The sequence below is a fragment of the Equus caballus genome, chromosome 1, assembly GCF_041296265.1.
Source record: "Equus caballus isolate H_3958 breed thoroughbred chromosome 1, TB-T2T, whole genome shotgun sequence".
NCBI classification, from domain to species: Eukaryota; Metazoa; Chordata; class Mammalia; order Perissodactyla; family Equidae; genus Equus; species Equus caballus.
The window spans coordinates 1,307,859-1,320,083 of record NC_091684.1 but is presented as its reverse complement, the minus strand read 5'-3'; the positions used below and the strand labels follow the sequence as shown (position 1 = coordinate 1,320,083).

The 12,225-nt window shown below is 47.6% G+C and overlaps 1 protein-coding gene across 7 annotated transcripts in view; it reads right to left on the bottom strand.

Moving 5' to 3' along the window:
• Positions 1-12,225, bottom strand: part of TUBGCP2 (tubulin gamma complex component 2) — a 32,576-nt gene that overhangs the window by 12,519 nt on the left and 7,832 nt on the right. For all 7 annotated transcript variants that reach the window (XR_011441299.1, XR_011441300.1, XM_023636465.2 and 4 more), the window contains exons 4-8: positions 11,905-12,081; positions 10,399-10,558; positions 5,214-5,421; positions 4,685-4,884; positions 4,066-4,255 (exon numbers count right to left, since the gene is read on the bottom strand). Coding sequence is in view for 5 of the 7 variants with exons in the window: in XM_023636465.2 (XP_023492233.1) it covers positions 4,066-4,255; positions 4,685-4,884; positions 5,214-5,421; positions 10,399-10,558; positions 11,905-12,081 (935 nt within the window). In the remaining 2 variants the exon portion in view is untranslated. The remainder of the gene's footprint in view (positions 1-4,065; positions 4,256-4,684; positions 4,885-5,213; positions 5,422-10,398; positions 10,559-11,904; positions 12,082-12,225) is intronic.

The window sequence follows — 12,225 nt, the reverse complement described above, 5'->3', positions numbered from 1 at the left end:
AGGACAATACTTCAAGCAAATAGCAAGGAAAAAAAGGCAGGTGTTGCAATTCTCATATCACACCAAGTGGATTTCAAAATAAGACAGGTAAAGAGAGACACAGAGAGACAATATATAATGATCAAAGAGACACTTCATCAAGAAGAAATAACGCTTATAAATATCTATGCACCCAACACCAGAGCACCAAGATTCATAAAGCAACTATTAACAGACCTAAAGGAAGATGTTAAAAACAACACAATAATAGCAGGGGACCTCAACACCCCACTCACATCAATGGACAGATCATCCAGACACAAAATCAGCAAGGAAATAGTGGAGCTGAATGAAAAACTAAAACAATTGGACTTAATAGACATATATAGATCACTTCACCCTGAAAGAGCAGAATACACATTCTTCTCAAGTGCACATGGAACATTCTCTAGGATAGACCATATGTTGGGAAACAAGGCAAGCCTCTACAAATTTAAAAAAAATTGAAATAATAACAAGCACCTTCTCAGATCATAGTGCTATAAGGCTAGAAATTACTTACAAGAAAAAAGCTGAGAAAGGCACAAAAATGTGGAGACTAAACAACACACTACTGAACAAGCAATGGATCATTGAAGAAATGAAAGAAGAAATAAAAAAATACCTGGAAACAAATGAAAATGATAGCATGCCATACCAACTCATATGGGATACAGCAAAAGCTGTATTAAGAGGAAAATTCATCGCAATACAGGCACATCTTAACAAACAAGAAAAATCCCAAATAAGCAACCTTAAAGCACACCTAACTGAACTAGAGAAAAAAGAACAAATGAAGCCCAAAGTCAGCAGAAGGAGAGAAATAATAAAAGTCAGAGCAGAAATAAATACTATTGAAACGAAAAAGGCAGTAGAAAGGATCAATGAGACAAAGAGCTGGTTTTTCAAGACGATAAATAAAATTGACAAACCACTAGCCAGACTTACGAAGAAAAAAAGGGAGAAAGCTCAAACAAACAAAATCAGAAATGAGCGAGGAGAAATAACAACAGACTCTGCAGAAATACAACAGATTATAAGAGAATACCACAAAAAACTATATGCCAACAGAATGGATAACCTAGAGGAAATGGATAAATTCTTGGACTCCTACAATCTCCCAAAGCTCACTCAAGAAGAGGCAGACAATTTGAACAGACCAATGACAAGGAAAGAGATTGAAACAGCAATCAAAAACATCCCAAAGAATAAAACCCCAGGACCAGATGGCTTTCCTGGGGAATTCTACCAAACTTTCAGAGAGGATTTAATACCTATCCTTTTCAAGCTATTCCAAAAAGTTAGGGAAGATAGAACACTTCCTAACACATTCTATGAGGCCAACATCACGCTGATACCAAAACCTGACAAGGACACCACGAAAAAAGAGAACTACAGGCCAAAATCACTGATGAACATAGATGCAAAAATTCTAAACAAAATTTTGGCAACCAGAATTCAGCAATTCATCAAAAGAATCATACATCAGGATCAGGTGGGATTCATACCAGGGACACAGGGATGGTTCAACATCCGCAAATCAATCAACGTGATACACCACATCAACAAACTGAGGAATAAAAACCACATGATCATCTCAATAGATGCAGAGAAGGCATTTGACAAGATCCAACAGCCATTTGTGATAAAAACTCTGAACAAAATGGGCATAGAAGGAAACTACCTCAACATAATAAAGGCCATATACGACAAACCCATAGCCAACATCATACTCAATGGGCAAAAACTGAACGCCATCCCCCTGAAAACAGGAACGAGACAAGGATGCCCTCTATCACCACTCTTATTTAACATAGTACTGGAGGTCCTGGCCAGAGCAATCAGGCAAGAAAAAGGAATAAAAGGAATCCAAATAGGGAGGGAAGAAGTGAAACTCTCACTGTTTGCAGACGACATGATCTTATATATAGAAAACCCCAAAGAATCCATTGGAAAACTGTTAGAAGTAATCAACAACTACAGCAAAGTTGCAGGGTATAAAACCAATTTGCATAAATCAGTAGCATTTCTATACTCCAGTTAATGAACCAACAGAAAAAGAACTCAAGAATACAATACCATTCACAATCACAACAAAAAGAATAAAATACCTTGGGGTAAATTTAACCAAGGAAGTGAAGGACCTATATAATGAAAATTACAAGGCCTTTCTGAGAGAACTGGATGACGACATAAGGAGATGGAAAGACATTCCATGTACATGGATTGGAAGAATAAACATAGTTAAAATGTCCGTTCTACCTAAAGCAATCTACAGATTCAACGCCATCCCAATCAGAATCCCAATGACATTCTTTACAGAACTAGAACAAAGAATCCTAAAATTCATATGGGGCAACAAAAGACCCCGAATTTCTAAAGCAATCCTGAGAAAAAAGAACAAAACGGGAGGCATCACAATCCCTGACTTCAAAACATACTACAAAGCTACAGTAATCAAAACAGCATGGCACTGGTACAAAAGCAGGTGCACAGATCAATGGAACAGAATCGAAAGCCCAGAAATAAAACCACACATCTATGGACAGCTTATCTTTGACAAAGGAGCTGAGGGCATACAATGGAGAAAAGAAAGTCTTTTCAACAAATGGTGCTGGGAAAACTGGAAAGCCACATGTAAAAGAATGAAAATTGACCATTCTTTTTCACCATTCACCAAACTAAACTCAAAATGGATCAAAGACCTAAAGGTGAGACCTGAAACCACAAGGCTTCGGGAAGAAAACGTAGGCAGTACACTCTTTGACATCAGTAATTAAAAGGATCTTTTCGGACACCATGCCTTCTCAGAGAAGGGAAACAATAGAAAGAATAAACAAATGGGACTTCATCAGATTAAAGAGCTTCTTCAAGGCAAATGAAAACAGGATTGAAACAAAAAAACAACCCACTAACTGGGAAAAAATATTTGCAAGTCATATATCTGACAAAGGCTTAATATCCACAATATATAAAGAACTCTCGCAACTCAACAACAAAACATCAAACAACCCAATTAAAAAATGGGCTGCAGACATGAACAGACATTTCTCCAAAGAAGATATACTGATGGCCAATAGACACATGAAAAGATGCTCATCATTGCTGATCATCAGGGAAATGCAAATCAAAACTACACTAAGATATCACCTTACACCCGTTAGAATGACAAAAATATCTAAAACTAATAGCAACAAATGTTGGAGAGGTTGCGGAGAAAAAGGAACCCTCATACACTGCTGGTGGGAATGCAAACTGGTGCAGCCACTATGGAAAACAGTATGGAGATTCCTCAAAAAATTAAAAATAGCACTACCATACGATCCAGCCATCCTACTACTGGGTATTTATCCAAAGAGCTTGAAGTCAGCAATCCCAAAAGTCCTATGCACCCCAATGTTTATTGCAGCACTGTTTACAATAGCCAAGACGTGGAAGCAACCTAAGTGTCCAGCGACAGATGAATGGATAAAGAAGAAGTGGTACATATATACAATGGAATACTACTCAGCTGCAAAACAGAACAAAATCATTCCATTTGCAATAACATGGATGGACCTTGAGAGAATTATGTTAAGTGAAATAAGCCAGCGAGAGAAGGACAATCTGTGTATGACTCCACTCATATGAGGAATTTAAAATTATGGACTAAGAACAGTTTAGTGGATACCAGGGGAAAGGTGGGGTGGGGGGTGGGCACAAAGGGTGAAGTGGTGCACCTACAACACGACTGACAAACATTAATGTACAACTGAAATTTCACAAGATTGTAACCTATCATTAACTCAATAAAAAAAAATAATAATAAATAAATAAATAAATAAATACATCACACTGAGGAAGAGCCCACAGACCTCAGGAGACCGTGAGGGAAGCCCACACAAAGGAGGGAAAGAGCCCGATTCGAGACAATTTTAATGTCCTCCACACAAGAGAATAAAGCTGCTGAGGCGCAGCCAGGGGGACGCGGCCTCCCTGGGCTGCACGGCTGCACGCGGACATGCACTCCTTCAAGCCCAGACTTGTCTCGTCACCCCCCGAGCCTACCTGTATGGGTCATTAATTATTCCTCTGTAGATCCACTTTTCTAGAATCTCAAAGTAGGGCACGCTGGCAGCCTTGGTGAGGTACAGGCACAGCTCCTGCGCCTGGCTGTCGCCCGTGTAGTTGAAGCTGCGGTCGTGGAGAAGGCTCAGGGTTGAGCCCCCGAGACACTCGCCTTTATCCACCGAGGTGGCTGCAAGGAGGAGGAGGTGGCACTGAGTGCTGAGATGGGGGTGCCCACGGCTCTCCTGGCTGCATCATGACAGACGGACTAGAACCTCTCAGCTCATCTCTGACCTCCTCATGGGGAGAGGTGCTTCTTTTCTGGGATAGACTCAAACTATAAGGCTGTAGTTGCTACCTAAAGTTTACCAACGAGAGCTTCCAGAGTTTTCCTCCTGCAAATTAATAAAACATGAAGCAACACAGGCTTTGGCCTCACACCCCTGATGTCCAAAAGTAAGAAACGAATGACTAGCACCCTGGCCCGAGGTCCCTCCCACGACACTACCCATGTCTCCTCTGCACATGCCACGAACCGTTCCACCACGGAAACGGCCTGCGTGCTGCCCAAGCCCCCAGCGGCTCTCCTGGCCTGGCTGAGGTGCTGGCAGGCGCGTACCCAGGGAGGCCAGGATGTCCACGGTGCGCATGGCCGGCTGGATGTAGAACCAGAGCTTCTGCAGTGACAGGAGGCCTTGCCTCTGCAGCTGCTCCAGCTGTGTGACCAGGATCAGGTACTCCTTCACCAGGGTCCTCATGGCAGCTGCCAAGGCGTGGTTCACCTGCCCATACTCGAAGGAAGACTTCTCTTCAATGAACCTACGAGACAAGGAAGCACTGGGCACTCTGGAGAAGGTGAGAGCCACGTCTTCAGCTAAGAGGTCACATGTTCCAAGTCCCATCCACAAAGTGGAAGCAAACGACCCACTCAAGCTCTTCTCCCCAGAGGGAACTCTGGGACACTGGGTTCCCTGCACTTATCCCCAGGCCTTTCAAAATTGTGCCAGGAGTGAAGGTGGGTCTCAATAAGATGGGGACTTTCCTAAGAAGGGGACTTGAATGATCTTTACGGGCACCCAGTGTGATTCTGGGGGCTGAGTACGTCTGAGAAGGCCAGCGTCCAGCACCAGGTCCCATCTGGCACCTACCTGGTCACAGTGGAGTAACTGGCAGCCACCGGGAGGATCCTGTTCACCAGCTCTCTGATGGACAGGTCCAGGTTGGGGTCCACAAGGAACGTCCGGCTCTGCCTTCCAGTGAGCGGCTGGGCAGTAATGTACCTGCCATCCACACCCACCAGCACGTAGAGCAGGTCCTCCACGACAGCCGACTCCTGGGAGGCCAGGGGCAGCGTGCCTGTGGGTGCAGACACCGGCTGGGGCCATGGAGCTCGCCTCCACACCTCCTTGTTCCAGCGACCCCCAATGGAACCAACTCACTAGAAGTCATACCCTCACTCATCTTCCTCTGCGTAATTTCCTCAAATATTTACGACATAAAAATTAAGTGGCTCATTTGGCTCTGACTGACCCCACTGGGCACCAAAGGCTGAGATTCCAACATCTCAGGAGGAGGGCGCTGGCCGCCAACAGGCAGGTGGAGCAAATAAGCTCCCTGCGCTCAGAGAAGGCCGCCGTCTACAAGGGAAGCTCACAGTTTAAAGAGCCGTCCTCACAGCATTCATGACAACGTGCTAAGTCTAGGTTGCCCCGGCATAAAAACGAGGTTTTCTTTAAAACCTTTAAAACAGTGACCATCTCTACCAGATGCACACAGCACGAGGTGGTTCCCTCACGACACCTGACGGGCTCAAGGGCAGTCACAGGCCATGGACCACGGCCACCCACCACACGCCTCCCGGCCCAGGTGCTCCCTGCCTCTCAGTTCACAGCCCCAGGACAACCCCCGGGGTCCTCTTGACACCTGCTGGGATGGATGCCACGCATGGGGAGGCACAGCAGCACCAGAAGAAAGCTCTCTATGAAACTGCTCCCAACCCGGCTTTGCACGGAGGGCCCTGCGGGGCGCCTGTGTCAGCCCCAGGGCACCCCAAAACCAGGGCTGGCAGATCGGGATGGCACTGCACCACACACTGTGCAGTTTACAAAAACACTGCTGGCATCACACGTCTGCACACTGCAGGCCTGCCTGTGACAGCAGGACATGTCTCTGAGCACCGCACCTGCACCCCTCACCTGCCAGCATGGTCCCTTCCCGAGAGCATCAGCAGGGCTTCAACCAGGGTGATCCTGGGATGTGAAGTAAATGGTGCGGCAGGAGGTGGGCCCCACCATGTCACCATCCTGCCCCCTGCCCTCTGTCACACCCTGGTCCCACACCACAGGCCCCTGGCACGGGCATCCTCCATGCATCCCTCTGGCCTTGTCACCCGTCAGACCTTTCCTGTCCACGCTCAGACCCATGTCATCAGTACAGTTGTCCTCGGCCCGCCCTTCATCTCCACCTGGTAGGACCTCACTGGTGGGCCTACCTGCATTCTCAGCATGGTGTGCAGCGGCCGCCTGGTGCCACTCCCACCTCTCAGTGGTCATTTGTGCCTTCCCTGAGTGCCTTCCTGGAGCCAAGGCAGGCCGTCAGGGTGAATGCCCTCACTTGCACGTACGCCACCCTCCCTGAGGGCCGTCTTATCCCTCTCCTCCTGCCTCTGCCCTGGCAGGGCATGTCCTTGCTGCAGGCTGGGCTGTCCCCCCATGCGCTGTGGCCACCGGGTACCCCCTCAGGTCCCGTCCCTTTCGTAAGTCTTTCTGTCTTCTGGCTCCTCAACTGGCTGTCTTGTCTATGCCAGTTGGTTTAGTGATTCTCGTCTTTGAAATCCCTGCCCTGACCCACAAGCCTGTCTGACTACCATCCTTGTCCCTAAATCACAAGGGCAGTCGTCTCTGCCTCTGAACCACTTGGGTGTGGCCTCCACGCAGCAGCCTCTGCCAAGATCCCCAAGCCTCGAGCTCCGCAGACACAGGTGGTTTCTGCTCAACATCTTAGCAGCGCCGCGCACTGGCTGTTGCCGCTTCCCCAGCCTTTCTGGACGTTCCTTTCCCGTTGGCTCCTTCTCCTTCCACTTTGTCTTGGATCTTCGGGGTCTGCCCTTGGGTCCCTCCACGGTTTCCTTCCAGGTGACCTCATCTGTTTTAAGGAATCAGGTACCCATGGTGTGATCCCAGATCCCTATCCCTAGCATGTCTCTCCTGGATTTCGGGCTGGTGCAGCCATCTCTGTTGATCTCCACAATGGGGCTCCAGACCTTCCCCCTCCATTCTCTGCATGGTGACTGGTCCTGGAGCTGGGGGTGACACCTGTGTTCACTTCCCACCTGCTGTGCCAGCCTGCTGCACACCACCAAGATAGTGCTTTCCAGACAAGGATGCTGGCCCAAGGTAACAGTGAGGTCGCACGGTGTGGAGCTGACACACGTACCTGGCAGAGTGAAATCATATGGCATTTTTCTCCCTTTGACTTATTTCACTTAGCACAATGCCCTCAAAGTCCATCCATGTTGTTGCAAATAGCATGGTTTTGTCTTTTTTTATGGCTAAATAGAATTCCGTTATATACAGATACATATGTATATATATGTGTGTGTGTGTATATATACATACATATTCATCCTTTGATGGGCACTTGGGTTGCTTCCAATTCTTGGCTATTGTAAACAATGCTGCAATGAACATATGGGTGACAACATCTTTACACATTTGTTTTCATGTTCTTTGGATAAACACACGGTAGTGGGATAGCTGGATCATACAGTATTCCTATTCTTAATTCTTTTGAGGAATCTCTATACTGTTTTCCACAGTGGCTGCACTAGTCTGCACTCCCACCAACAGTGCACAAGGGTTTCCTTTCTCCACATCCTCACCAACACTTGTTACTGTCTTTTTGATACTAGCCATTCTAACACGTGTGGGGTGATATCTCATTGCGGTTTTGATTTGAATTTCCCTAATAACCAGTGATGTTGAACATCTTTTCATATGTCTGTTGGCCATCTGTGTATCTTCTTCGGAGAAATGGCTATTTATATCCTCTGCCTGTTTTTTGATTGAGTTTTTTTTTGTTGAGTTGTATGAGTTTTTAATATATTTTGGAAATTAACCCCTTGTCAGGTACAAGATTTCCAAGTATTTTCTCCCAATTGGTGTGTTGTCTTTTCCTTTTGTTCAGTTTCCTTTGCCATGCAGAAGTTTTTTAGTTTGATGTAGTCCCATTTGTTTATTTTTCTTCTGTTTCCCTTGCCTGAGTACACATAGCATTCAAAAAGATACTGCTAAAACCAATGTCAAAGAGCGTACTGCCCGTGTTTTCTTCTAGGAGTTTTATGGTTTTAGGTCTTACCTTAAGCCTTTAATCCATTTGAGTTCATTTTTGTATATGATGTAAGATAGTGGTCTACTTTCACTTTTTTGCACGTGGCTGTCCAGTTTTCCCAACACCATTTATTGAAGAAACTTTCTCCATTCTATGTTCTTGGCTCTATTGTCAAAAATTAGCTATCCATAGATGTGTGGGTTCATTTTTGGGCTCTCGACTCTGTTCCACTGGTCTGTGTGCCTGTTTTTGTGCCAGTACAATGCTGTTTTGATTACTATAGCTTTGCAGTTTGTTTTTTTTTTTTTGAGGAAGACTGGCCCTGAGCTAGCATCCGTGCCCATCTTCCTCTACTTTCTATGTGGGACGCCTGCCACAGCATGGCTTGACAAGCAGTGCGAAGGTCTTCACCAGGGGTCCAAACCGGCGAATGCTGGGCCACCAAAGCAGAATGTGGGAACCTAACCAGTGCGCCACTGGGCCGGCCCCTTTGCAGTATATTTTAAAACGAGGGAGTGTCATGCATCCAGCTTTGCCCTTTTTTCTCAGGAATGCTTTGGCTATTCAGGATTTTTGTCGTTCCACATAAATTTCAGGACTCTGTTCCATTTCCATGAAAAATGTCGTTGGGACTTTGATAGGAATGCATTGAATCTGTAGGTTGCTTTAGATAATACGGACATTTTAAATGTTTATTCTTCTAATCTTCCAATGAACATGGAATATCTTGCCATTTTTGTGTCTTCGATTTCTTTCAACGATGTCTTAAAAGTTTTCACTGTACAAGTCTTTCACCTCTCTGGTTAAATTTGTTCCTAGGTATTTAATTTATTTTGTTGCAATTTTAAATGGGATTGTATGTCTTTTTCTTTTCTAACAGATCCAAACACAAGCGCAACATCACCACAGAGGCCACGACAGGAGGAATCACACCCCCCTGGGTGCTCAGGTGAGCCCTGCTGACAAGGATCCCCCAGGGTCTCATCTGCCACATCTGCATGCCAGAGCGCCCCTAGGGACACCCTAGCCCCTCACCTCCAGCATTTGGGGCCTTCACCCCACAGTGTCCCCAGACCCCGGTGCCCCTGGGAAGCCCTGCCCACCTTGCTTGTCGGCCCTTCAATACAGCCCCTGGCTGACTTTAGGCTCAGTGAGTGTGACTCCCATGAAAACTTTAACAGTTTGGATCACCACTGAAAACAACCATTCATGTGCCGCATGACGACGTTTCAGTCAATGACAGTCTACATGTACAACAGTGGTCCCGTAAGATTAGCACCTAGGTGTGTAGGAGGCTATACCACCTAGGTTTGTGTAAGTACACCCTGTGATGTTCGCACAACGACAAAATAACCTAACTAGGCATTTCTCAGAATGTATGCAGTTGCTAAGCGATGCAAGGCTGTACAGAGTAGATGGTTTTCTACACCTTTTCATTAACTTGAACACAGGTGTTTGTGTCTCTAACTACTGCACACAGAGCCACGGTGATGCAGGAAAGGAAAGGGCACCGAGGCATTTCCTCTCCACCATGGACCACGTGCCAGGAGGACAGGACATGGCAGGCATTCCACATCCTTAACTGGTGAGGTCTGGCTTTTAATCTATGAAAGTACTTGTGAATTGTGAGATGCAGCCCTAGTGTGCACATGCACACATCCCCAGATGCCCCTCAATCCACCTGAACTCGACACACACGGGCCAGGACCCGTCACTACTGCAGCAAACCTGCCACGGTCACGTGCTGCTGTTGGAAGTGTCCGAGGGTCTGCACCAAAAGGTCAGAGAGCCAGTCACTGGTAAACTGGTACAGCACAGCTGTCAGCAGGCATTGTGCATCACCATGTGACCAAGGGCAGCAAAGGGCCTGGGTGACAGCCGTGATCACCCGCCTGCTGCGGGGCTTTGGCACGTCACTCACATTCTGCCCTCCCTGCTGAGGCATCAACATGAATGCATATGCCACGAAACCCCAGGGTGTTAAGACATAAACGCATCACGTACCTATGGGCACAGCTGTGTCTGTATTTAAGCCCGAGCCAGAGAGGAAGTCCCCGACCAGCATGGGTCTCTCATACACCCACGCTGGGAAGACAGGGAGGCGCTGGCCTGAATTTTTTTTGTTCTGCTTGTCTCGAAGCATCTTTCTTGTAAGTTCCAGAGACTAGTGAGGATTTTTAAAAACAACAACAGAAAAATTTAGTACAAATGCTTAAAACACACACATCTATGGCATTGAAAGTCAACTGCTGTGCACACAAGGGTTCAATAAATACGGGTGGACATGAAACGAATGTCTCTGGGCCTGTCACAGTGCAAGGCGCTGGAGATGAGAGAGACAAAGGACCCAGGCCCTCATCAGGGTCTGAGCCTGTGCGGGGCCCACAGTCAAGCAGGAACACCAGAGAAGGGCTGCACCTTGCCAGAGCAGCCGATTCTCTGGAACACCTGTGCACAGTCTCAGTCGCTCGCTCCTGGTGGCTCCAAGTCCACACATGACCTGCAGGGTGAAGACAAGGCCCCAGGGACAGATGGCTGGAGAAGGGGCGCCCCAACTGATCCCCTTAGGGCCAAGACGTTGATCAACGAGGCCACACCGGGAAAGGCTGGCTCCTGGCATGTGCACAGAGCAGTGGTCCTCCTGCGGGACCAGCCGCCAGTGGCAGACCAGGGCGCTCGGCAGCCTGGAAGCACCGACTCAGGGGTGGTCAGTAGGACGGGAACGTGCAAACTTGGTTTCCTTGTCTGTCATCACAGGGTAGTGCCATGAGGACAACGCAAGGGGCTGGGCATGCCAACCAGCGCCAGCTGTTGTCCTTGTCAGAGCTGCCATGGTCAACAAGCACACACTAAGCTCAGACCCTCAGGGGGATGTAGCTCCGAGGGGGCTTAAAGGCCACAGAGACAATACCATAAGAAGACAGACTTATGTCAGAGACATGGCAGAGGGCTGGCTCCGTGGACAAGCGGTTAAGTTCACGCGCTCCACTTTGACGGCCCGGGGTTTCGCTAGTTTGGATCCTGGGCGTGGACATGACACTGCTCATCAGGCCATGCTGAGGCGGTGTCCCACATGCCACAACTAGAAGGACCCACAACTAAAAATATACAACTATGTACAGGGGGATTTGGGGACAAAAAGCAGGAAAAAAAAAAAGATCGGCAACAGTTGTTAGCTCAGGTGCCCATCTTTAAAAAAAATTTAAAAAAAAAGAGACAGGGCAGGACATAAAACCAAAAGCAGTGATATAGCAGTAAGAAAATGACCTACAGAAAGTTATCCTTAAAGATAACCTTAAAAGCAAATGGTCAAAAATTAACGGAGAGAAATGGGGATCACAGTCTGCACCAGCTGAGACCCAGGAGTGCCTGGGGAAGCCAGAGCCCGCTGGACCGGTCATCCGCTCCCGGGGCCCAGGGCTCATCTATGCAGAGTCAGGTCCTGACTAGGAGCGAGGCCTCAGTGTCTCCACATGCAGATTCAGCTTTAACAGACAACGGGCGAGGTACCTGCTGCAATGTGCAGCCTGTGGCCACACTGCCGAGCTGCTTCCTCAGCTCCTCGAGCTCCTGCATGGAGATCTTGGAGGCTGTGGCGGGGGCACTGAAGCTGGTGGTGCTGCTGGCGGCTGCAGTAGCTGCGAGCTCAGCTCTCTCTTTTGCATTCTGTTGTAAATACTGCAGAGTCTGGTAACACACAAAACCCCAGGTTACCCTGGGCCGTCAGGTTCGTGCACTCTGCCAGACACAGCCAACCCCACCTCCTTCTCTCCTAACTCCAATAACTACGTGGTGGTGAGAGCAGGTGGTCCCCCTTAGACCGTGAGCTGC